Source organism: Zosterops lateralis (assembly GCF_965231275.1).
Source record: "Zosterops lateralis genome assembly, chromosome: 2".
Taxonomy (NCBI): domain Eukaryota; kingdom Metazoa; phylum Chordata; class Aves; order Passeriformes; family Zosteropidae; genus Zosterops; species Zosterops lateralis.
The window spans coordinates 66,744,437-66,770,838 of NC_139763.1; the positions used below are offsets into that span (position 1 = coordinate 66,744,437).

General features: G+C 42.3%; 1 protein-coding gene across 3 annotated transcripts; it reads left to right on the top strand.

Moving 5' to 3' along the window:
* Positions 1–3,123: 3,123 nt before the first annotated feature.
* SMAD9 (SMAD family member 9) lies at positions 3,124–25,345 on the top strand (the record flags this gene model as incomplete). 3 transcript variants are annotated; one of them, XM_083881852.1, is made up of 6 exons in its annotated part: positions 3,124–3,535; positions 9,959–10,216; positions 13,008–13,145; positions 14,941–15,162; positions 19,287–19,543; positions 23,683–25,345. In XM_083881852.1, 6 exons carry the CDS (start codon positions 3,124–3,126, stop codon positions 23,824–23,826), a joined length of 1,431 nt encoding a protein of 476 aa, XP_083737978.1. In that variant the 3' UTR covers positions 23,827–25,345. The 3 variants fall into 3 exon arrangements, with proteins under 3 accessions (XP_083737978.1, XP_083737979.1, XP_083737980.1); XM_083881853.1 differs by having other exon boundaries at positions 13,008–13,118; XM_083881854.1 differs by lacking the exon at positions 13,008–13,145.
* Positions 25,346–26,402: the final 1,057 nt, after the last annotated feature.

Here is a 26,402-nt window from a genome sequence, read left to right on the forward strand (position 1 = left end):
AGTCTGCTGAATAGTGTGCAGTATTATGTAATTTAATAACATTAAATTAGGATGTTCTGATAATATTATTTGAAAGCTGTTTAGTTTATTTAATACCATTTATATTTTATATGTCAGCTGAATTTGGGGGAAAAAAGATTTTAGAAGAAACTGGGGGGAGTGCGGTAGGAAATTGTGCAATGTACTTATCTGAGACTACATCACATGGTCTGCAAAGCACAGCTTTTGCTTTTATACACATAGCCTTGGCGACTCTCCCACTAGCAACAATAGTACTCAGACTCATACTGATGTCACTGTTGAGTTATTTAATTTGACTGAAGGAGATTAATGTGTTTATTTAAAACCTTGGTCAAAATGGAAAGGAAAATCTCGGGACAATACTTTTATGTGAACATGTATGTTTTCACATCTGATGGTTGTAACGTTGCATTAACTTATCAGGAGCAGTTGTTTACACATGCCAGTGCCCAGGAGACCCCCTCAGATAAGAAGTGTGAGCCATTTTCCCTCTCAGCATAGAGCAGAGACTTCTACACTGCTACTGATCCAGTGGGCTTTCACCCCAGGCTTTCCTTGCTTCCTGTTGCTGCTTTCAGGGTTTATCCACAGTGATCCCAGCATTGTTTTATTTTCTCATGTGAGGATGGGGCTTGGTGCCACCAGGCTATGATAGCAATGTGATGGTGGATCCTCCACAGGTTCTCACCAGGGCAGGGAGGGACAGACACCTCCACTGCACAGGATGTCTGGATGGGGCTGGTGCTGGGCTCTGTAGGCTGAGCCTACTCCTTCAAAGACTGGACCTTGCCTGCCTAAATTTTATCCACATTATGTTTTACAAACAGATTGAGGGGTTTTGGGTTTTTTTGCTGTGATAAATCACTCTGGTTTTACTTCATTCTGACATGTACCCTCTAAGTTTTTGGAATAGACTTTGGTTTTGTCTAGAGGCAGTAGTAACTACCAAGTTAAATACTCCAGATCACTGGACTTTTACTAATACAGAGCAGGGAAAAAAATCTGGAATCTACAGGTTTGCACAGTTCTGTGGAATCAGTCTTTGCCTGATGAAGGGCATGAGTGAAGGGGTTTCTGCCATGCTCTGTCAAGAGCCTTTCTTGACAATTGAGAACAAATGAACACATACATAACCTGATTATGTAGAAATTGCATAAATCAGATCTCAGTGCTCTGGTGGGTACCTGAAGCAAGGCCTGTTCTGCCTTCCAGTTTTGTAGTTCCTCTGTGTGTATTTTCATGGTGCTTGGCATATGAAAGTCTTGGGGAAGAGCAGCTGCTGCTGCTAAAGAGTTGCTTTCATGATTTCTCCTCTTTGGGGTCAAGTCCTTCCATCCCTCTAGTGCAGTGGAAGGCTTTTGGGACTTTGAGCCCCTTCCCACCATTGTTGCAATTGTGGAGGAAGGGAAAAAGCTTGTTATCTTTCCATATATCTTCATTTCTCATGGTGATGGGGTAATGCAGGGGGGCATAGAGATGGGTATGGGAACAAAACAGAAGAGCTGGGATAAAAACTTCTCTAGGCAGTCCTTGGTCCTCAGTAAACATGTCCTGTCCAAGAGGTTGTGCTGCCCTAGGTCATGTGTGCTCACACTGCAGCATGGCCCAGAGCTGCATGGTGCTGAGGGTATCCAAGTATGTCAAGGAACCAGTCTTTGGGATTGGCCTCCTGTCTCACTCTGTTGTACCTGTGCCTGCACACGATGTCCCCAGGTGCCCTTTGAACTCTTACAAGATCTGTACATTTAAGGAAATTGCACAAAAATATGGTTTGTGCAGCTCTGCCGCTCCTTGTGCTGAGCAACGTCTGTCTCAGTGGCTGCATCTGAGTGGTGCTGCTGTGATCATGCCTTTGTTGGTGGGGGAAAAAAGCTCCACAAGGGTGGGCTAGGGCAGTCATGGAGCTGCCTTTCTAGAGGCATCTGTTTGGAAGCTGCCCCCGTCTCCTGTTTTAAGTGCCCTCTGTGTAGTTCAGACCTTTGCTATGCACAGAGGGTCCCTGAAATATATTTAAAGCAGTAAATAGCTTGATGTACAAGGACATTTTTCCTCAGAGTTTCAGGCAGTGGAAATATGTAATTTTTAGCTAAAATTAGACTGGCTCCAGCTATATGAAGAAAAAAAAAAAAAAAAAAAAAAAAAAGGAAAAGCCCTCAAGAACTAAAGTCTTTCTGTTGGACTTTGTGAGATGTAGCAACCCTAGCAAAAATAACTCAGGATCCATCCAGCACAAACTGTGTCTAAAAGTCTGTGATTTGGATCCAGAAAGCTGTGAACTGTTGAAGAGAGAGAAAAAGACTGTGTAGGCAAAAAAGGTTTTTCTCTTCCATGTAGGAAAATATAAATAAGTTTAGAGAATACTAGTAAATCTTTCAAAAGCCTTAAATGAGATCTAGGAGTAGTTTAAATTAATTTTGCAGTTAATATTTTACAACTCTTGACAGTACAGTGAGATTGGAGTGGCAGAGAGGGAGTTGAAATCAGAACAGTATTCTACTCATTGCTTCCATAAAATGTGATATTACAGATTTGTTTTTATAGAAGATGATTGAGCTGAACCTACAGCTACCAGCATATAAAAAAGCGGGTACATTTTCTTTTGTACTAAAAATAATCTTAGTCCTGCAACCATTTGCCTCTACAAATTAAACTCTGAACACAAGTTGAAGTGACTGGATACTTAACAATTTCCGTGGTCCAACTCTAAAATGTGTGGGGTGGAGAGTGGGGAGGAGAGACTTGGGCCCAAAATAAACATCAAAAACCAAACAGAAAACCACTGAAAATTAGCTACACATTTTGAATAATTTCTCTTTCAAAATATTTTATTGAAGGAACAATGGAAATAGTGTGTGAAGCCTAACCATGTATTGTGTTGCTGTTCCAGGCTTCATCAGCAGTTTCTTGATGTTTGGGAAGTTCTGAGACCCACCCTGTCAGACTACTCGTAACCAGTGCTCAAGACTACAAAAACATACGTGTGAAAGAACCTTTCCTTGAAGGAAGTGTCCATCACAATACTGTGGAAACTCCGTGTAGGCCTTGCAAGGCAGGAGAGCAGCTTGTGTTTCCGTTGACACTCGTGTGTAACCTCTGCTTCTTATGCACTCCAGCACCCCTATCAGTTCCTTGTTCTCCTTCACCAGCCCCGCAGTGAAAAGGCTGCTGGGCTGGAAACAAGGAGATGAAGAAGAAAAGTGGGCAGAAAAAGCTGTTGATTCCTTGGTGAAGAAGTTAAAGAAGAAAAAAGGAGCCATGGAAGAGCTGGAGAGGGCTCTGAGCTGCCCGGGTCAGCCCAGCAAATGTGTCACGATCCCACGTTCCCTGGACGGGCGGCTGCAGGTGTCTCACCGCAAGGGGCTCCCCCATGTCATCTATTGCAGAGTGTGGCGCTGGCCTGATTTACAGTCTCACCATGAGCTGAAACCACTGGAATGTTGTGAGTTCCCTTTTGGCTCAAAACAGAAAGAAGTGTGCATCAACCCCTACCATTATCGGCGGGTAGAAACCCCAGGTAATTATGTCATCTGCAAATGATTCGCATCTCTGCGTTAGCTCTTGCTCTGGCAGGTCTAGTCTTGGTGCATCCTACAGCTGTGTTCTGAAATGTGAAAAGGCAGGCTCCATCTGATGGAAGGCTCTTGGGCCTCACCCTGCCTGGTGCTATCATAGCTCTGGCAGCCAGGACTAGGGAGGGAGTAAGGACTCCTTCTCCCATTGGGGTCTGCATCCCATCTGACCCCTGAAGGCACCCGGATCTTGTCCAAGGTGCTGAAAGCAGCCTCCTCTCCATGCACTGGGTGCTGAATCCTCCCCATCTGAACTGCTGGCCGTTTGCATGAAGTCTGGGCACCGGCCTGGCCTCACCACTGTGGTGAGATTTATGTCTCATTGAAAACCAACAGTTGACTCACTAACCCCCAGGAAACACTAGTTCTCTCTTTAAAGATAAGAATTGTAGTAAGATGGAGTATTTTTGCAGTGAATATGAAACCAGGTCAGTTGATTCTCCCTAAAATACCTGGTGGCCTGCCTTAAGTGGGACTTACTTCTAAATGGAGAGTTTATGTGAAATAAATCCATCAGGTTCCCATAAAACTTTGAAATTTTCCACTGATAATCCTCTTTGGACTGCACTAAAAACTTATGACTTCACTGAAAGGTCATTTAATAGGGTTTTATGTCAATGAAACAGCTGTTAAAAAATTGTAGTGTTCAGTGTTGACTTTTATTGGGATCTTAGTAATCACGGCTGGCAAAGGTTTCGAGCAGTCATCCTGTTTTCTTTTGCCCAGACTCCCAAACCAAACCAAACCAAATTACCAGGTACATTCCTGACAGATCTTTTCCTAATGAGCTCTAAAAATCCCATATGATAAAGGCTCTACAACCTCCCCAGGCAAGTGAATCTATTGCTTTGCTATCCTTACAGTTCAAAATGATTTCTAATGCCTAACCTAGCTCTCCCTTGCTGCCAAAAATCATGGTAATTTAATTTACTAATGGATACATTTGGTAAGTGTATACTTTTTATTGTGAGATTACTCCTTGTCTGGCATGAACTTTACTCTGAGGTGACATTAGGATCAGATACGTGAACTGTGGGATGTTTCTTTTCACACAGATGAAATAAGGGAAAGACATTTGTTAACATTTGTTAAACATCAGGGGCTGCTTCCTCTTCTGGTAATCCTTCCAGTGCAGCAGAGCTGTCACTGTGAAGTTGTATCTGATGTGCTGTAAACATTGTCAAAACTTTTATATTTTACAGCTACACTGAGTGGTGCCTGTTGTCAACAGTTTTTAGTGGAAAGAGCTGATCTCACGCCTTGCTAAAGTAAACTCTTCAATAATTTAAGAAAAGATGCTCATAAAATATCCCATTTTTTTTTGTTTATTGCACTTCTTTATTTGCAGGCTGCAGTCTTTAGTGTCTTCTCATTTCTTCTGGTGTAACTTCAGTGCAGTTAATGAAGTCTCCTCAGTGCAGTATCTGACAGCACTGAACGGTGCTGATTTCTCATCTGTTCAGTGCCAGCTAACAAACACTGCTAATGGAATAGTCCAGCAGTTGCTAAATGGCTGCCAAAGCTTGTTGCTCTGATCCTGAAACTCAGAAGCTTTCAGCTGTGAACATGTCTCTATTGTTTGTCTGTGTAGCAGACTGGCAGTATCTCTGCTAGTAAAGTAGAAGGGGACAAGGTGCAGGTCTGGGTACTGCAGAATTTGTAACATGATCCCAGGAACAACTTCGAGTCATGTGGACTCATGTGGACTCCAGCTCTCAGAGTGCAGAGGTAGTCTACAGGAGGCACTTTGAGCACTTTGGACTTGGCCACCTCGTTTTGGAGCTGAAAGTGAGTGCAGCTGTGAGGATACAAGCTGTGCTGTTCGAGTTCTCCACAGGACCCAGGAATTGTTGTCAGGCTGTTGTATTCACCCCTACAACTCTGCTTACAGGGACAGCTCAGAAGCTGAAGCTCACAGCTATAGTATATATTTGTATAGTATAGCAAAGAGTGCAGCCCACTCAGGTGCTCTGGGGCAGCAGCAGCAGGAGAAAGAACTGCACCACTGCACAAGGTGCAGTGCAGCTCCAGCTAGAAAGCAGTTCTGCAAGGAGGTGTTGGCAAGGCAAGAGAACAAATGAGCTTCACGAGAAAGTGGTAGCAGTGAGATCACTACAAAAATGCTGGGAGTGGTTGGTTTAGGTACTGGTCTGTTTAAACAACAGACCTTTTAACAGCAGGAAATCTGCATTTTGCTGTTGGTGATCTTAGGCTTATATGAGATTCTCTGAATCTCATCCTCTGGAGCTAAATAATCCACCCACTGAGTAAGTCACCACTGTATTTTTTATAATTCACATACCAGTATTATTTTCATACAAATGTCCATCCTTTCAGGGATCATTTTCCATCACTGCAGTCTTTCTTGCTGAGTCAACCACTCTATGACCAGATCCATTAACTTTAATCCAGAATGAATGAGCTGTGTCAAAGATGGGACGGTCTCACCCTTTCTTTGACAGCCTGGCAAATCCCTAGACCTCTGTTACTAGAGTACAGCTTTGAAATATTGTCAGAGATTCAGAGATTTCATTACCTCTGCTGTGTCTTCAGGTTGCCCAGTCCCATTTTAGACTCTGCCACTGGTACTGCACAGATTACACATGGCTTTTATTGCTACTACAGGTATTCCTGGCAGATTTCTTCTCAGGTCTGCTGAATAGCACATGGCACTTAGAAAAAAAAGCAGAAAATATTTCTTCTATGTGTGCAACATCCCACTGCAGAGGAACTAGGCTACCTAATCTGAAGGAAGTAGGTATGTTGGTTATGCTCTGCTTTCCCCTTCATTGTTGCTTTTGAAGAGCTTCTCAGAAGTCTGGTTTGTTGTCAACAGAAGCTGCCTAAACATGTACCCTATTGTTTTTATATGAGATCATTCATATGTAAGTATTGCAAATCTGAGGGGGCACCATTGCTGTAGATAGGAGAATTTTTGCCTTAAACTAACTGACTGCTTTCATGAAGCCTGACTGGGATTAAGATGTGATAGCCTCCCTGGTGGAAGACCACCTGATGGCCTCACTGTTGGCCATGTGTTTGGGAGTAATCATGGGCACAGGGAATAGATGGATCTCACTGGAGAGTGGTCTCTGAAAGTAGTAAACTGTGCAGAGATGGATTAATATGTGAGAAATCACAGTGTGGATATTGTACCTGAAATGAAAAGGATAACTTTGCTTGCTAGCATCTGAAGTCACAGGCTCTGGGCACAGCCAGGTTCGCAGCTGTTGAAGCTAAAGGGAATGGGAGAAAGGCATGAAAGGCAGTGGCAGGACCTAGGACATGGCCATATTTGTCTTCAGTTGAACAAAGATCATCAGCACTTCAGCATGCACACAAGGAAGGATCTACCTCTGGCTCTTGGTGGGCAATAGCAGGTAGAAGAAAAGGACCCCAGTGAGTGGAGAAAATGCTGGTAATTTATGAGGACAGACAGGTCCCAACACACTCTATTACTCAGTTTTATGCCTCTGGTCACACTTCCTTCAGAGTGGTTGAGCCCTGGAGAGTGACATCTTACCAAAACAACAAGGAGAATGAGGCCCTGAGGGCTACTCTTAGCCACAAATAAGAAAATCTCTGAATGCCTCCCCACCACAGAGGCTTTAGTCCTCTAGGCAGTCACAGAACAGTCAATGGAAAGAGTGAGTGAGGTGGCAAAAACTGTTCAGCAGAGCAGAAATTAAGAGTGTCATGGTCAGAGCTGGGAAGGAGTTCAAGGCTTGAAAATTCTTCCTGCTGACTCACTCAAGGCAAATCAAAGGCTTTCCCTGGCAAGTGCTGTTCACACATCCCGATTCTCAGCTTGCATTTAGAGGAGTTGAGTTCTCACAGGGCTGAAGGAAGCAGCTCTCTTAGCTGTGGTACCCACAGTGAGGTGTCAGCCTCTCAACACTGCACAGCATTGCTGCACACAGCTGTCCCTTGCTCAGCACCTCTGCTGGGTGCAAGGGGATCACCAGCTCCTCATTTTCAAAGGCTGCTGGTCAGAGCTGGCTGATCAGTAGCAGACCTGACACGCATCATACCAGTTTCATGGAGCTGCTGAGGAAAACTCCAGAAGCAGCTGAGGAAAACTCCAGAAGCAGCAACAGCTCACAGCCCGGAGCTGTTCACAGGAGCATGGGATGGGAGGAATACAGCTCTCCAAAACCACTTCTGCAGTGATGGTACTGGTCTTGTCCCAGTATATAGCAGTAAAAGAGTTTATTCCTCTCCACTGGCTGTGAAGAGATCCATAGGGGACTGGGCAGTGCTTGTCAGATGTGAATACTTGTATTGCCTGTATAAGTCCTGCATGGATATTTAAAGCTAAAAGAACGGTAAAGAAGCAGAAGTACCTTTCTCTATCAAACGACTTAAGAAAGTGGCAGCAGACTCTTCATGCCACAAATAGGGACACATGAGAGGCAAAAGGAAAGAAAGTAATCTCCAGAGCACCAGTCATTGTTCTGGTCAGAGGCTAGTTAGCAATGCTTTGGGCCAGAGAAGCATGTATGTGGAGTGTCATAACAGGTATCCTGGTGCCTGTGTTTCGAGGCAGATAAGAAGATAACTTCTGCAGTGAACTCCCTGCCACCAGTCCAATCTTTTGCATAGTTTTAGGGCTCAGTTCTTCAGGTCATGGGTAACTAGCAAATTCCCAGTGGTATATTCCAGTGGGTGGGGAAACACATTGTTTTAACCCCTCCTCTACTGCAGCATGGTGCTACATCAAGCAAGAAGCTGTAAACCCATTGTTGGTACCAGGCACTGTAAATGCCCCTGCTCTCTGACTGACTGATGTGCATTCCAAGCAGAGTTCCTGCATCTTCTTCTCATGCACATGTTTTGCATTATCTATACATTATTTGCTTTATTCAAAAGCAATTATTCCACTCTTTCATTAAGCTGGATAAATGAGAGTTTGCTGTAATTAAAAGTTGCTAGCTAACCAACCTAAAAAGAATTTGCCTCACCTAGATGGAGCTTTTTGGCCCAAGTGATATGTTAAAACACATTCAAACTGTATAGTCCCATCAACATTTAAAACCAAGAGTGCATATTGCTATTTGTTTCCATAGACTAGAAAGGATAGACTGGAAGATGATAATGCTGTTGTGTTTTAGGCCAGAGGAACTCTGGATACTAGGTAAGTCAATACAAGCCTGCTGAAATGTCCCTTATACTGGGACAATTCATCCTTCTCACAATAATTCAAATTGCCTCCTTATCTTCTTTGGTGGCTTTTAGATCTGCATGATAACAACTGGGAATTCATTCCCCCTACCTGTGTTGAAAACCTTAGTGAAGAAAATTAGGCACTACGTGAGCTAGTAACTAATAGAGAAATCTTAGGGTACAGGAATCACCCATTGTAGGGGAAGCTCTCCCCACCAAGGACTATGGAAGACACAGTTAAAGCCTCAGGTTGAACTCTCATATTCAAAATTATTCAGCAAGCCTCCTTGTGTTCCAGCCTAGGGACTGCATCTTCATAGGTATTTCACTAGTCAGGATTTTTAAAGTGTTTCAAGTCTTAATTCTACTCTTGCTTCTCATATGTCTGAATCCAAAGTAATTTGGATCACCTTTGGGTTTCTCAAAGGGGCAATGCTGTTAAGAGTGCTGACAGTGTGAGATGAAAGTGAAGAGAGCTTGTGGGTAAGCAGTAGCTTCTACTAGACTCATTTTTAAATGGGTTAATTTGGAATTCAGTTTTCTGACCTGCATTTTTCATGTCCTAAATACCAACCATTGACATATGCCTTCTTATGCTAGATCTTTTCTAACTATATTGTAAGAGCTAAATTGATATTGCTGCAATGTTTGAATTGCCATTTACATTTCCTTTTAAAGATCCCACTGTCTGTCTGGCAGCATTTTCAAGAACCTGCCAACATTTTAGATCTGGTGTCTGGCTTCAGATCTGTACTTCCTTTTGTCCATTTGTAACATGCTGGTAGTAAAATATGCAGTGTATTGCAGAGCACTACTAATTGTTATTAAACTTGACTGTGAATTTGGCACATTCTGGTGATAATAGTTAGAAAACTTCTGATGTGTTCAGTTTTTGAAGAAGGAATAGGTAATTTTGAAAGGGATAGATGTACCACCTGAATTTCTTCATGCCATACCTGTGAATGCTCAAGTCAAGATTCCTTATTTTGCATGTGGAACTGCTGTAACTGACTGCAGATCTGGAGAAAAATGTCCAAGAATTCAGCTTTTGATTCTTGGGTTTGGACAGGTTTGTTACTCTTCAATGACTTGTATGCAGACAGCAATATTTGAGCAGCATGGAATATGCCTCTTTTCAACTTACAACAAGGTATACTTTCAAGAATACAGCTTTAACCAATTTTTTCTGTTGTTTTTGTTTTCAGTCCTACCTCCTGTACTTGTTCCAAGACACAGCGAGTTTAACCCTCACCTCAGCCTCCTTGCCAAGTTCCGAAACACTTCTCTGCACAGTGAGCCACTGATGCCACACAATGCCACTTATCCAGATTCTTTCCAGCATCCTCCATGCACACCTTTTCCATCATCCCCCAGCCACATGTTCTCCCAGTCACCTAACAGCATCAGCTACCCTAACTCACCAGAAAGCTCTTCTGGACCAGGAAGTCCCTATCAGCTCACAGGTAAGAATGAGCTTTGGGATACCCTGACTGAGGCATTTCAGGGTCTTGCCAGGGCCTGGGGTCAGGTAACAATTTTGTGCTCCCCCCAGATTGTAGCTGCAGATCAAACTGTTGGATGGAATGGACTTGGAATGTGATTTATTGTGACTGTCTCTTGTATATTGTGTCTCAGTCCTTCTGACAGATGCTCAAGAGATTGAGAACTGTAGTCATCCTGCTCCTAGAAGTGCCTGGGTGAGATGCCATGATTACTATGGGGGGAAAACTGAGGAGAGAAGCAGGTGTGCCAGGCCACCTTCTATCCAAAGCTGCCCATCCAAACTTCTGGCACAATTCATGGAAAAGAGGACTTGCAAGACCTAAGTTAGGGACCTAGGATGGTCAGGGTAAGAATCTTTAGGAACTCCATCAAGAGACAGGATAAAATGGGGAAATTGGTGTGCAGAAGATTTTTTAAGTTTATGGCAATCCCACTGACTGTATAAATTTCAGAAAGTTAAGGTGTTTAACAATCTGGCCCAACACTTGGAGAAGTCACCAGGCAAGTTCCTATGACTTTGGAACCTGTTCCACAGTTCTGAGATTAGCAGGTTTATGTCACTCAGATTGATTGTGTTGTGAACTCCTGACTTAGTACAGCTCTAATTACCTGAAAATTTAACTGTGCTTTTGCTGTTAATGCAACACAGCTAAGAGTTAGTTTTAATATCAAAATATGGTTCAGATTCACTTCAGCACTTTAACTTTCAAATAGTTTCAGTTATGTCAACTTTTTCATAATGATGAATTCAGGTCAGAATCATGTAATCTGAGATTTTAGTGTCTCAACTATGAAGCATTTAAATTCAGGTCCTTAATGATATGCCTGTTTAATTTTAAGTGCAAGAAAGATGTTTATTTTACAAGGTGTAGCATTTGAACTTCCTTTTAAGCTGAATACTTTCAACAGTGTGATGTTTTTCCTTCCCTCTTCATTCACTGAATGTACCTTCATTCATTTCTTCTCTAGATATGTATTTCTGATTAAATCATATTTAGCAACACTGAAACATTTCATCAAGTAGTAAGACTTGTTTGTCTTCTCCAATATTTTTCTTTCACCTCTGTATAACTAATCTGGATTTAGTGGAGCTGGTCCTGACAGGTAAATCAGGCCCATTCCAGCTGTGTAATGCCTCTGACTCGTGCATTTAACTGAACTTGGGACCTTGCAAAGCTACTTAATAATGGAAGTGGCTCAACCTGAGCTTCAGTATATCACAGCACACGCATACTGATAAGCATAATTTGCCTGTGTAACAATCAGTGATGGAAGACTATCTAAAGCAAACTGGAGTCACATTGAGAACCTTGAGAGGGATTGCTGTGACCAAATATAGATGTCAACAATTCAGGTTTCTGCATGTCATGGAATTGTCTCTACTCTCTCTGTAATCAGTAGAGGAAAACAGACACTCCTAGAATAAGATTCATTGCATCTTCTTGTATACAGCCAATACACTGTGTCTACAGGTTTCTATTTTTATTTAGTGGGTATAAGGAGACCTAATGTGACTAGTTTAAGAGCAGACATTAAAAATACTCATATAACCACGTGATTCTGTGATTGTATTCCTTTCTGTAACTTATTTTCTCTTCCACTATTTCTTGATTTTGTTTTACTATTTTTTGTTGGAGGGTTATGTCATCTAAGTGTTAGAAATGTCATGTAGTGTATGAAATTCCTAGGTCCTGAGCAGTGCTTAAATAGAATAGAATAACATGGCTTACTTGGAAGATTCAGTGGCTGTCTCATGAGACAGTTCACAGTTACCCACTCTGGGTCAAGTTCTTCCATTTTGAGGGCCAGCCAAGAGACCCCGAACACAAGAGGGAATTTCATTCTGGAACAAACTTAAGCCCTTCTTAAAGAGGCCCTTGGCTCTGCAAGCTTGTATATGGCTGTAATTTGCATATAAGCCCATTGAGTTTCTGTTCAAATGAGACAAAACTACACACTTTTAGTGCTTATGCACTGAATGTTGACATTTTATAATATGAACATTAAGTCGTTTTTAATTTGGCCTTCTAAAGCCTCCAGCCTTTCTGGATAATCCCTACTACAGAGTCACCTTCTGTTTTCTAGCTCATGTTGTTGTAAATGAAACAAATCAGGAGCTGAGCAGTTGTGACTTGATAATTTTCCCCCCAATGTTTTTATGACATCTATTGGTCTTTGATGGGAGAGTGAACAAACCAGGAGAGGGATAGACTTCCCTTGTAGGACAGAGGAAAAAAGAACAAGTCTGGAGGGAGTTTTGCCAAGTCTGATTTTTATAGGTTTCCACAGGCTTTTTCTACAGATTATGAAGAAAGAGAGCTTTCTCCCAAAGGATCAAATAAAGTGAGCTTCTGCTCTTAAATCTTCCTCCTCAAGTTATAATTAAAGAGAGAATTCTGGAAATAACAGATGAAATTGCATTACTTTTTTAGGGTAACAACTGGTGTTAACAGAGAACTTGATTTTACATAGGTCTAGGCCAGAGGCACTGTTGTGACCATCCCTCTCTCTTTCAAGCTCTGTATGTCCAACATGACAGCTTTTCCTTCCCATCTTTGCTGAACATGCAATGGCTTAATCTAGAGACTGACAGGAGCTTAGATTCAGATTTGTGCTTTCTCCAGTCTTCTCAAGCTAAACGATGCTGAAGTAAATAAAATATTCACCAGGAAAAAAACAGAAGGAAATTATCAACATGCTGACTAAGGTGTCTTCCTTTCTTTCTCCTTTCTTTTTTCCTTCTTTCTGTAGTGGAAACTCCACCTCCACCCTACCATGCAAGAGAACCTCCAGGAATCCACAATGGACGGTCAATGGATGCAATAGCTGAAAGTCAACTAGTGCTGTCTTTGCCCAGTGGAGGTAAATCTGCCGATGGAGAAGCTGAAAGTAAATAACCATTTGTACTATTCTTTAAATAAAATCCCTTAAGAAAGAAAAAAAGTTATTTGTACATGGAGATTTAGTGATATGTAATAATAAGTTTCAGGCAATTTTGCAGTAAGGTTTTGTGCTAGGCCCATCCATTATCTAGCAGGATAGGTTGATGTAATATTTCCATGAATTATGTGCAAAGTTACAGAGTTTAAGCCTTATTTGCATCCATGGACTATTACACTTAAAAAGCTGTTAATGAAAACAAACCTTGTTATCTACATTGTAAAGATAAACATATCAAATCAAGGATGGTGGGGCAATATAACACACAAAAGCATTATCAATATCAGAACTCATTTCTTTATCACCTTCAGCTCTAGGTTTCAGGTACTTTAAAGCCTTATGGTAGGGAGTTTTTTACTGCCATCTTTGTGTTAATGTTACATTACTGGCTAGCTAGAAAAATAAAGGACATGTTCTAGTGGAGTGCAAAGATATTTTGACAGAAGACCAAAGTCTTTGTCATCTTAGAAGAATTCTTTAGTGGGAGAGGTGTTAATGGTTTAAGAAGGGTCCAGGGTCCTGCTTGTGCCCCTCAAAGCAACTTGATGACCTCTCCAGCACAGCCTCTGCTACTTTTGGGCTAGTACTGGCTAGTATTGATGCCCCCACCATTCAGAGCCCATTGCTACAGAGTAGGAAGGGGAAATTGAGTTCCTTTGCTGGCTTTATGCTTTGGCTTCCTGCTACTGCGAAGGAAAAGTCACCGTTGTTCTTTTAGTCCATCATATTGTGTTCCGAAAGAAATGTCATTTCTAGAATGAGGACTGAACACTGCACACACATGCACATTAAAAAAAATATTGCCAGCCTTCTGAAACAGCAAGGAATGTGTATGTAGCATGGGACTGGAGCAGAAGGAAAGTGGAGGGATAGTGCTAATTATGGATGGGGACACAGAATGGCTGGATAATAACAAGTTATCAGACACCAATACTTTTAAATAAATTGTCAAGCTAGTTTAATCTCTTTATCACAGCCTACCATCCCTGATCACTAATCCTAGTGAATATTAGTTGGAAGTTTATTAGAGGTTATGCAGAGAGGTGCTCTGGGGGCAGGCGGGCTCACATGTCTGTGGTGAGCAGGCAGGATAAAGTTTCCTACTAATTCCTGTAGGACAAATGAGGCTCAGTGATTCTGTTACATTTTTGAGTCTTTCTCTGTCTCTGACTTAGAAAACCTGGGCAGGGATAGATCCAAAAGAAATGACCTTGCTGTCATTTCTGCTTATAGTCTCATATGGAAGAGGAAAGCCTGAAAGTGTGCAAAAATTGAAGTGATTTATTACTTCTGAACTACAAAGTTTACTATTAGGCTGAAGGCCTAATACCAAAAACTTGGCTCAGTTTTGGCTTGCTTTAAGCCCATCTGTCATCCCTATCTCCTGCTGGTGTGCAGAGCAGATGTAACCCTTACTATTTTCAGTGTATAGTTTGGGTCTCAGTTCAGTGAGGAATGTCAGGGCAGTTGATTTAATGCAGTGGAGTTTCCACTTTTAAGAAGAAGTTGGGCTCCTCAGAGGCTTAGAGTTAAGCTGGTGCACTAACCTTTTGCATGTTTGGGACTTCAGTCATAAAATCAAGAAGCAGTGGAAGCTGCTGTTGGAATAAAGCATGACACAAGTATGACTGTTTAGATGAAGAGATGGTGGGCTGAGAGTGGGAGAGAATGAAAGAAAACAGAGAAAGATTGTTTAAAAAATATTGCTGAAACCTGAGCAGCTGCTTAACTTTATTTCCTACAGACTTTCGGCCTGTTTGTTATGAGGAACCCCAACACTGGTGCTCAGTTGCCTACTATGAACTCAACAACCGGGTAGGGGAGACTTTCCAGGCCTCCTCTCGAAGTATCCTTATAGATGGATTTACAGATCCTTCAAATAACAAAAACAGGTTCTGCCTGGGTCTGCTCTCAAATGTAAATCGCAATTCTACTATAGAAAACACCAGGAGACACATAGGAAAAGGTAAGAGGAAATCCTCTCTCCTCAGGAATAATATTCAGAGCTCAGAAGATCCATGCATTGCATTAACAAACCTAGCCGATTCATCAGATGTGCTTGCCTTAAAATCAAACCTCTGACATTACTTCTGAAATAGAAGAAAAGCAGAGGATTCTTTTCTGACTGGATAACAGAGTAACTCCTTACAAAGGCTATTTACTTGGCCAGCAAAGAGAAAAATGTTGTTTATAGTTGTATGTTCTAATTTAGCAGTATGTATTTTCATTTTATTTATTAGAGCTTCTGGCAACTGGGAATATTGCCATTAAAATGCCACTAAAAGGATAATTGCTGGTGCCTGAGGGCTGCTTCTCCTCCCACCAAATAACAAAGGGAGATGGATGAAACACTTAGCAGTTGAGTTACTTAGCTGAAGAACTCTGGTAGAATTATGTTTGTAGCTTCCCCCCACCATTCCGATTCCCAGCTTTGTCAGCTTTTCACTAGTAAAACTAAGGCGATTATTCTCCCAGCAGTGGTTGGTGGTGCAGCTCTGTATGCTGCACCTCTGGTGCGCAGATGCCCTCAGCATGCAGTGTGACATGCTACTGGTGCCAAATATGAGGAGACCACACCTGGACACGCATGGCCACACACTCTGTCCCAGCTCCCCAGGGCTGTGTAGGGTTTAATATTCTCCCAGAACTTACTGTTGTTTGTGGTGGTGAGTCAGAAGCCCTGTGCCAGCCACTTCTCTATGCAGATGAAGCTTTGCCTGTTCTGGTATATCCAGTCTAAACTCATTATCTTGCCAACCCAACCTCTCACCAGTAGCTGCCTGGGAATGCATTTCCCACTGGGCTAATTAACTCTAATTGTTCCACTCCTATTATCTTGTCAACCTCACCTCATTTCCCAGGCCTAGAGCAATATTTTAATTGGCTCTTGATGGTCTAGTGTTGAATGACTGAATAGGAGGAAGCTCTGAGACAAATGTGATACAGTTTTTGCAAAGAGCAGTGAACTGAAGGCTGGAGCAGGCGATGTTGTGCCTTTTCTATTCCAGTTTTCCCTGGAATAGAGAACGCTTATGTTGCAGATGCTACAAGTGTGTGCCATAGTGGTTCACAGTGCAGAATGCAAATGTGTTGTACATCTAGTTCTAACTTACTTAGAAACTAAAGCAAAGATTTACATCCTATCAGTGTAAGCTGTCAGATATAGATCAAAACTGAGCTGGGCCCTAAAAGAAAAATGACAAAAGATCCCAGCTGTCATTTGGTGATGTTACAGCCTGTGACTTTCTGCCCCAAAAGACAAAGAGACAGAACAGAAATAAAGTTAGGGAAATGTTAATGGTCTTCATCCATTTAAATGTGAAGATCTGTCTTAATTGATTAAAAGTCCTTTAAAGTCCTACACTAGGAATGTGCCCAAGGGAAGGGAGCAGGTTGCTCAGAGGAGCTTAATATATCAGAGATCCTTAATTTTACTGCTCTTCCCTGTTTATGCAAATCCTAAAAAACATATAAAAGTGGAATACAAGTGGCACCAGTGCAGGCCTGCAGAAGAGCAGCTCCAGAAGGGTATAGTTCAAAGGCATGGTGGACAGATGAAAGCTGCTGAAATGGATACAATTGTCTCATGTTAACACGGGAGGAAAAAAAGAGTGAGTAAACAAGATTAGCTCAGTAGGATAAGGATATGTGATTGAATTGTCATCTAGTGTATCAGTGTTAAACCATTTCCTGGAAATACCACATCAAAGCTAAAAACAATCCAGAACACAATGCAACATCTACCAGCAATTGGACCTGTTTCAGCAGTCAGACTTCAAGGACAAAAAAGAAACTTTTGATCAGTGTCAAAAAGATGTGGGTGCTTGGAGACTGCTGAATTTTCAGTTTTTGCAGGGAGGAATGATTACCACCAAAACATATGGACCTTTGATTTGATCTTCTACAAATAAGTATTTAGCTGCTTGGTTTCCTTTAGGATGCTTTCCTCTGGTGAATGAATACTAGAATAATAGGAATACACATTAATTAGTGTTGTATTTATTGATTTAAAAATTTCACAAGAAAAAAAAAGATTTGTAATCTCTGCTTTCAGAAGTGACATTGATGTTTTTGTTATTATTATTGAGCACAATATTTGGGCAATGCCTTTGAAAGCATTCATTTTTTTCAGAAAATGAGTTACTTAATATTCTTTGAAAACCCAGCCTTTAAAATTTTTCACCTTAGCACCCACTGTGGTGACCCTAAATCTGTAGCTACACCTGAAGATTTGAAATATGGTGCACGTTTATGTCCTTATTCTTCTCTCCCTACCGTCTGTTCTCTCATTATTTCAGAAAACTATAAGGACTCCATCAAGATCCTTTCTGTCCTTCCCTTTTATCCATTTCCATGGGAAGGAAGGTCAAGTGGCAGCAGTCACAGTGTGCAGCTCCCCAGAGTGGCTGATGCAGTTGGAGCTGATGCTTTCCTGTGGCTGCTGCTCCCAGTGCAGTACCAGAGTGTGCTCCGAGCCACACCCCTGCCACTTGCAGCTATTTCAGATCCTGTGGGTGCTCAGAAGTCAAGAAGACAGACTTTAAGGTTCCCATCTGAGTCACTCTGGAAGACTATGGGAGAGTGTATTTTTCTCAGTTTCTTTTCCCACTCAACCTGCTTTCCCCTGTGCCATTCCCACTTCTGTTTAGACGTTGTTTTTGTCCTAAGGATGCGCTGCTACCCCTTGTTATTATGGCTGCAGAATGATGAACACACTGGGAATATATAACAAGTCTTTGTTTGTGTGAAAGACGCCAGGAATAAAGCTAATTACAGCTGCATTATTAAAGCACAGTTACCAGTAGCTTTGCAGGCAGTCTACCGAGGTTCTGTGAGCATTTGTGTGTGTTTGAAGGGTATACCTAGAATTAGACGGGAGGATTTTTTAATTTAGTGATAGTTTTTACAAGAACAAAGAACTGAGTTCTTCCACCTCTCTTGGCCATGGGAAGGGTTAATTTCCCCTAATCTAGCCATGGGGAGGGTGACTGTCTGGGAATTTTCACAGGATGACTTGGCCCCCTTCAGGTTGTGGCTTCATGCTCCCGTTCAAGCAGTCAGGGTCCCTATTGCCACATTTGCACTGATGAAGATCTCACAAGATCTCACTGAAAATAAATTTCGGCTTGTTTGTTTTTAAATTTATTAGCTGGTTCACTTCCTCAGCCTGGACAGCAGCCCAATCCTCAGCTGTTGCTGCCAGCATGAAAGCAGGTGTGCCAGCTGGGGCAGGGAATGGGAGAGCCTTTTCAGCACCTGCACAGGACTTCCATGGCTTTAAGTTGGCTCTGAGCCTGCACTCTGTAGCAAATGGAGTGAATCGTCTGGTCACAGTTCCTCTCTCCATCTATCAGCTACAGAAGGCATCTACACAGTTATCATCTTACAGATGATTCCCAACTTCAAGCTTGCTGAATTAGGCTAAGATAAATTCTCCCACCAATTCAGGAATGTTTTCGTGCAAGCAAATATCCTTGGTGGTCTTTGAAGGGATAGAAGTGCTTCCACCTTAATTTCCTCAAGTCACAATCAAAATTTGAGTTAGTATTGGTAAGTCACTTGAGTACTGAAAAGTTCAGAAGAAAATCAGTCATTTTCTTGCTAAAGGTCACTTGGAACAGGATCTGAGGAGTAAATCACATCACGTAAATGCAAATACATGGTTCTGAAGTGGCAGATAAAACAAAATACAGAAAAGCTATTTTCAGTACACACCATGCTGTGTTTTAAATGTATGACAGTAGGATCCTGTAGTAAAACAACAGTGTGCAGTGAAGTTGGTCTTGGCCAGTATGCACTTGCTTAACAGTGAAAATACATTTAGCTGTGTAATGCAATAGTGATTTTTCAGTTCTTGGATGGTTTTGATTGATGTTTAGGATATGGTTGGCATGTGTTTGATGTTTACATATGTGTATTTTGTCATTAAGTATTAAGCTGTTGGGTAAAAGTAAAGCAACCTGCACCAAGAACCAAAGATCCTGGAAGGATCCTGGGCTTGTATGCCCAAACCAGTAAAAAATTAATTACTGGCATAAAGTGTGTTGTGAACAATGGATAAATAATACATGTTATATTTGGTTTTTCAAGGTGTTCATCTTTACTACGTCGGTGGGGAGGTTTACGCGGAATGTGTCAGTGACAGCAGTATTTTTGTGCAAAGCCGCAACTGTAACTACCAGCATGGTTTCCACCCAGCCACGGTCTGCAAGATCCCCAGTGGCTGCAGCCTCAAGATCTTCAACAACCAGCTCTTTGCTCAGCTGCTTGCCCAGTCAGTCAATCACGGCTTCGAAGTGGTGTATGAGCTGACCAAGATGTGTACTATTCGAATGAGTTTTGTTAAAGTAAGGATTCTTTGCTTTCTCTTGCATCCTTGCTAGCTTTAGTGCAAAACTAGATTCCATCAAATCCATTCCAAATAGCAATTCATACTTCCTGTTTTCCAGTGTTGCCTTAAACTTACAGGTGCTCAAAATCAATAGCTTTTGTGGTCAACCTGAAAATCTCTTAGATTACAAAATGTAGGTATTCTATAGGCTCTTTGTGGAAAATAGAGAATGCATGGTGATATTCCTCCACTGATTGTTCAAAAAGCTCAACTCAGAAGGGCTTAGCAACACACAAATGTTGTAGCACATATCTTAGGCAGTTGTGATCTCTCCTATTGTTACTGGTTTGCAGTAAAGCTTGATAAAGTCATTGATCTGAAAATAATGTCCCTATGTATTTAGGCTAATTTACAGTCTCACCGGTACCATAGACTTGTATATATTGTCTCAGTCAAGAAACACTGGGTCCTATTTCATCCCTCAATGAGCTTGCAGAGAATTCTTGTTGTTTGCCATCTGCCTGATCCCTGACAAATAATGTCTTACTTTCTGATAACATTCACTCTGGCCAGCCACAACCAGAAGGGTTTCTTGCAAGCAGAACGGAAAACTCAAAAGAACATTTGACCTTTGCCCTGTTATTTGGAAGAGACAGGAGGCCACCAAAGCCATTACTGTTCTGATGTCCTTCATATCTGAATTTCACAGTCTGCTCTGTGGGAAATCTATCAATCTTTGTGGGACTTTCTGAATGGCCTTCTCACCAGAACAAGATCTCCCAACTCCTTTTAGCACTTGGGATTTATTTACATGCCTGTTGTAGCATCTAACCCCTAAAGAATGGCAAGTGTTTCTAGACAGTTTCCAGATGATGCTGGACCACTTGCTATAGTGCTGCTGGGAGTATTCAGCCTGCAAACTAGAGCAGTTGCACCATTAGAAGCCTGTGGTCCTGCTAGATACCATAAAAATTGTTTGAGCGTGTTCCTTTGTCTTGCAGATTTGTTTATATACAAATGACTGAATTGATATGATTAAATTCACATCTAAGATACCAAAAAGTGCTTGAGGCTGGAGTCCAGTTTCCTCAAGTTCTGCAGAGCCAATAAGCTGAATCTTATATATCTTTCTGGTCTAACTTTTTCTAGCCATCCTTGAGGACCCATCTTCTTAAGTCTTCAAGATTATAAAGAGTGCCCTGTAACCTCTCTCAAGAGTTCAAGCCAAATCTCCATGCCCATGACCATGCTGTTGCTTTGTTCTTGGGAGGGAACTGGTATCTTGTTCACATACAAGCATTAGGGCAAAAAAAAAAGAATGCAAGAAACCCAACAAACAGCATTTTCTTTAATGGAAGACATGAATGGGCATGTTGTTTGCAAAGGCAGTGTAGCCAGTTACACAATATTTTCATTATCTCAGCCATTCAGGGGCAAACTCTTTGATGTGTTATCTGCCTCCATGCCCAGCATGGCAGCAGAAATGGTCGTGTTGATGCACTTCATAATGCTGCTGCCATATTATCACCTTGCTTTGTTGAAATACTAGCAGTATTATTGTGCCTTAGGCACCAGAAGACCAGTGCAAGAAGTTATTTTGAACTCTTTCCCATGGTGTCTGGAAAATTACTATGCAAATCTCATCTAAGCTCTTTCTTCCTGGCCTGCAAATATGCTTTCTTGTATTTGGACTTCCCAAAATATTTTCCTCCCAAGGAGTGAGCCCTCCTGTGTTCAGTCTGGTGCCAGGAGTGACCCTGGGTATTGGGGATGCAGTTCCCAGAGGGGCCTGTTTTCTGTCAGAGCCACAGTCCAAGAGAGTTCTCGTGTGCAGGGCAGTGCTGTGGCTTCTCCACTGACTCATGTCCAGATACTGCTGGTCATGTACAGCCCAAAGGTCTGGAGACTCTGCCTCTGACTTCACCAATGCTTGAGCTACCAGCTGGGAGGCAGGGATGGGTAGGGACCAAGAATGAGAAACTTGCCAAGACTATGCCATCTTCTGGATGCAAGGCATGGGACAGAGGAAGGTGAAGTCTTGTCCCCTCTGATGCCCTTTGTGTGCCCACAGAGCAGCTGAGAGGAGCTCAGATGTGGGTGTATTCTCAGTGAGAACAGCTTCCATCCACCGAACACTGCTGATAACCAAAGCAGGATGGCTCTTGCCTCCTCTCCACAGGTGAGGCAGCTGAACTACAAAGGGAAGAGATGAAGAGTTTCAAGCCAAGGTCTGAACCCAGCACAATCCCTCCCACATTTCCCTGGGTCTTGGGGTTAAGGGGAACACCAAGACTTGAAATTCAGCACTCTGGAGCATGGAGCCCAGGCTGGAGAGAGCTGTTTCCCACAGGAGATAGGAAGTGTTGGCAGGAGCAGCAGGACCCATGGGGGTACTGGTATCCTCTTCCCACCATCTGTGGAAAACACCACTGAAGCTTGGAAAGTTGTACTCACTTTATCCCCTCATTAAGAGTACTCCTGCTCTGGGCTCCTCTCAGTCCTGGGGTGAAGGAGGCTACCTGCAATGCAAGGGTGATAAACAGGGAGCACCGGGGTCCTTGCCCTCCTGGCATTTCTCCTGGGGGTGCTCCAGCCAGACAGAATCACTGGGAGTGTTTGGGAGTTGCCAGCAGAGGGAGATGGCCAGCCGCTTGCCAGGCTCCCCCAAATTTGGCACATCGTGCTTGAGTTGCTGTTCCTCTGGATTTTCTGTCCTGCCTGCCAGCAAGGTGTGCCAGCTCCTCTGGCACTTGCTCTCCTGGCTGTGTATCTTCACTGCAGTTCAGTGCTTGTGACCTCACCATCTCAAAAGTCTGACTGTGCTGGCATTTTATGTGAACATTTACAGAACATCAGTCTGAGGGTCTGTGAATGCAAGCTCTTTCTATTCTGATAAATGCTCTGCAGTGCAGAAAAATGCTGCCTAATTGAAAGTACTCTGGGCTTTGGTGGGTCTGTATCTTACTCTTCTGTGTTCTTTCCCTTTTTCTTCATTAATTAGCATGCATTTTATCCAGACCCCTTATGGTGACATCTCATTTTAATGTTGATACTAATTTTCCAGCTGTCATCTAAAGAAGTGGCTGCTCTGGCAGCTTCAGCTTTCTGAGCTGCTCAGCACTCTAAAATTTTGGTGACTTTGGCAGCCATCAGTCTTAATATACTTCCATGTCCTTTTTTTCATGACAAGAATACTGATCTGCCTGCCTGTCATAATGACAGATATGATTTAGGGTCTGATCAGCATCCCACAAATGAAGATCCTCATCCTGTAGTGGGACCATGTTTTGCACATTGCCCCGTGGAAATCTGAGTTCAGTTCTGCCAGTGAGACAGCTGGTGAGCTGCAAGACTTTGGGCTGTGACTGGCATGCCTTGTGTTGCTGTGATGTCAGGCTGCCTGCTTAGCACTGCTTAGACCCTGTGCCTGCTTGAATCATAGCATATGTTGAGTTAGAAGGGATTCATCAGGATCATCAAGTCCAGCTCCTGGCCCTGCACAGCACTAAGAGTCACACCCATGGGCATTGTCTGAACACTTCTTGAACTCTGTCAGGCTTGGTGCTGTGACCACTTCCCTGGGATGCCTCTTCCAGTGCCCAAACACTCTCTAGGAGAAAAGCCTATACATAGGCTAAGTATGGTACATAGGAACTGCTGGAATTTCCAATAAATACTTAGAAATTCTAACAGACTCACAGGATGAATCTGTACCAATACATGAAGCACTGCCCAGGACCATTGCCACTTCCTGTTAATGAAAGAGGCTGGCCTGCTTTTTGTTGATGCCAGACAGCAGGCTGCCAGACTTTCCTGTGTATGTCCCTGGGGTGCAAACAACAGGACCATTCCCCACAGGCTATTTGCAGGCAGACAAGCTTGGAAACAGGCCTTTCCATGCCAGTTGTTCTCAGCACCTGGAAGTGTGACTGAGATTTTTAATTTAATAGCATCGAGACCCTGGTAATTATGATAACAATGACATTAAAAAGGAGCAAAGCTTCTAGAGAAAATTATCCCTAGAATAATTAAATCTTGGGAACTTGGGTGGTGGACTATCTGTAGTTGTGTTAGACTATCAGCACTGGAATTGTGATTTAATGTTTTGGGTGCTTTTTTTTTATAAAACCACCTCACTTTTTGGTCCTTTTATAGGGCTGGGGAGCAGAGTATCATCGCCAAGATGTTACAAGCACGCCCTGCTGGATTGAGATCCACCTGCATGGACCATTGCAATGGCTGGATAAGGTGCTGACACAAATGGGCTCACCTCACAACCCCATCTCCTCAGTCTCTTAAGAATCATCTCTAGAATTCCCTTAGGATAGATGCTATTGCAGGCAGTGGCTTATAGAATTCCCATGAACAGAAGCTTCTATATGTAGATGTATGTAGATGTAAATATATCTAAACATAGTCTACTCTCTTCTTTTTTTTTTTTTTTTTTTTTTTTTTCATTTTGTGGTTTCTAGTTACTCTGATGCCAGTACAGTAAGTTTAGAAATTCAGGTATAGCATATCTGTTCTCTAGTACAAAATAAGCCAAATTCCTGCAAAAGTGTCAAACATTTCCTGTGAGCATCTTCATTCCCCAGCCAAGCCAGTAAACGGTGCAAATTCCCAGCACTTTCATGTGGGTTCAGAAACCTAGATGTAGCTGTTCCTAGTAGGTGAAATTCACCCCTCTGCAGGCAACCAAAGTCAGATGTCTGTGCCATTTATATTCATCTTACATCCTGATTTCAAGCCCAGAAGAGGACCTAAGGTGGTGCACAGGACATATGCATAGAGATGACTTTTATCTGAAAGATGACTTTTAGTCTGAAAGACTAAACTGCAATTCCAGTCTGTCTCCCTACTGCAAAGCATGATGGGACAACAAATCCTCCGAAGAGCTGAGGCACCCCATCTCTCCTGGGATTTGGCAGGAGGAGGGAGTCCTGAGGACATGTTCAGCACAGGAGCCTTATCTCAGAGCATTCTGGACAATCTGAGTAGTCTGATACTGTTAACACAGTAGGGTATGGTACTGCTGCACTGAAAAGCAACAAGCTCCTAAGAAAAAAATAATAATTGAAATATATGTCCATGAGTTAAACAAACTAATTAACTTCCAGTGCTTTTTTTGCAAAGTACAGACATACTTGCATATGTGTCCAGCATGTAAACTGAATTCTATCCATACTACAGTACTGATGTAGTTTGTTTTAAAGGTAGGACTGTCTGTATTTAAACTGCTGTGCTGATATCAAGGGCACACCTAAAAGGGACTTGAACTGTGATTCAGAAAAGGGAAATTAAAGAAGCATTGGAAAAGCAAATAATTACTTTATCATCCCTCTTGGGAACAGGAAGCCCCACACTCAAAGGAGAGTGAGATGACTCCCACCTCACGCAATGAGATCCCCTGTCCTGAGCCAGTCCTCGGGATCTGACTGCATTCTCTGTCTGACTGAGGGGGCTTCCCTGCCAGTAACTCCATACATCCCCGTGGATGGTTTCTCACCTTAAATAGAGGCTTCTTCATTTGCTGAGCTTTTGCCTTGCCTGCAGAGGATGGTGAGGTAGTGTAAGCCACAAACAAGTGAAGAGTGAATCTATGTGCAGAACCTTGTCTCTGTTCCTTCTGTAAGCAGGAAAACCTATTGACCATGCCCTAATCCCATCCTTGCAAAATGCTGTTCACTTGGAAACCTTTCCTAAGAAGACAGGTGAAAGAAACTTTTACTACATTTTGATGGTCTTTCCTTTTGCTGAAAGAGTCAAGTATTGTTTCTTTCTAGGCATAACAGTCCACTGAAAATTTGGTTTATTTAAGGGTCAGAAAGAGTGATAACAACTCCAATATAATTCCTACATAGAACACAGTAGAAGTATTAGTGGAAAAAAATGTTTTTCAGAATATTTCTATTCTTCTCACATAATATCTGGTACTACACATTTTACTGCATAATTAGAGGAGGACTCCTAAAATCTTCAGCTGTATCACACATGCAAAAGGAAATAACATTCACTGGAAAGTTACAGTGAATAAACTAACAGTGTTACTTCATTTCAATGCATCTTCAGCTGCCTGCAGCATTAGCAGGGCACAGAAGGATAAATTGTTAAGTTTGAGCAGTAATAGCAAGTTTTATGGGAAATTTGTTAATGCAAAGAACCCTATTCTGTCACCATTTGACATCAGCAGTGTCACTGTGAGATAGGAAAAACTTTACAGTCTCTTGCAGCAATGAAATCCAATAATAATAATAATAATAACAATAATAATAAACAGAAAGTCCAGCTGTGCCATTTACTATTTAGCAGACTTTAGAGACATGAGTTTGGAAAAATGCATATTCCTCAGCTCCCTCTGTCATAAGTGATCAGGTACTGGTAATGTTTTTTAGCATGTTTATTGCCCCTCTTCTCCAGTTGCACCTTTGGTCCAGGATGGGCACCTTTTGATTTTGCTCATTCCTTTTTTTTTAAGCAGCTAAGAACAGAGGAAATCACTTCTACTGTCCAGGATCTATCTCTGTTCCTTATCCTAGATTCCTCCTTGCCATTTAGGAAGGAGGCTTTAAACCTTCTTCCCTTTTAATGTAGAAAGGAGCTTAGGTGTTCCTTTTAGACATTCCCAGCATTGTCATCTTCCTCAGAGAGAGCAAAAGGAAATGTCCCGAGGTGCATCTGTTCTTGGGCAGCTCCAAAACTCGGTTTTCTGTTGATGCTCTGGAGAAAAATTGGCTAGCCAGTGAAAAGAAGCAGCTTCTTCTAGAGCATTATTTGTTTCACCACAAGGTATTTCAAGTAGGTGAAATACACTGCACTCTGAGCACGCTTGTATCTTCCCACTCAGTTTAAGGGGAACTTGGGGTCACAAGCTCAAA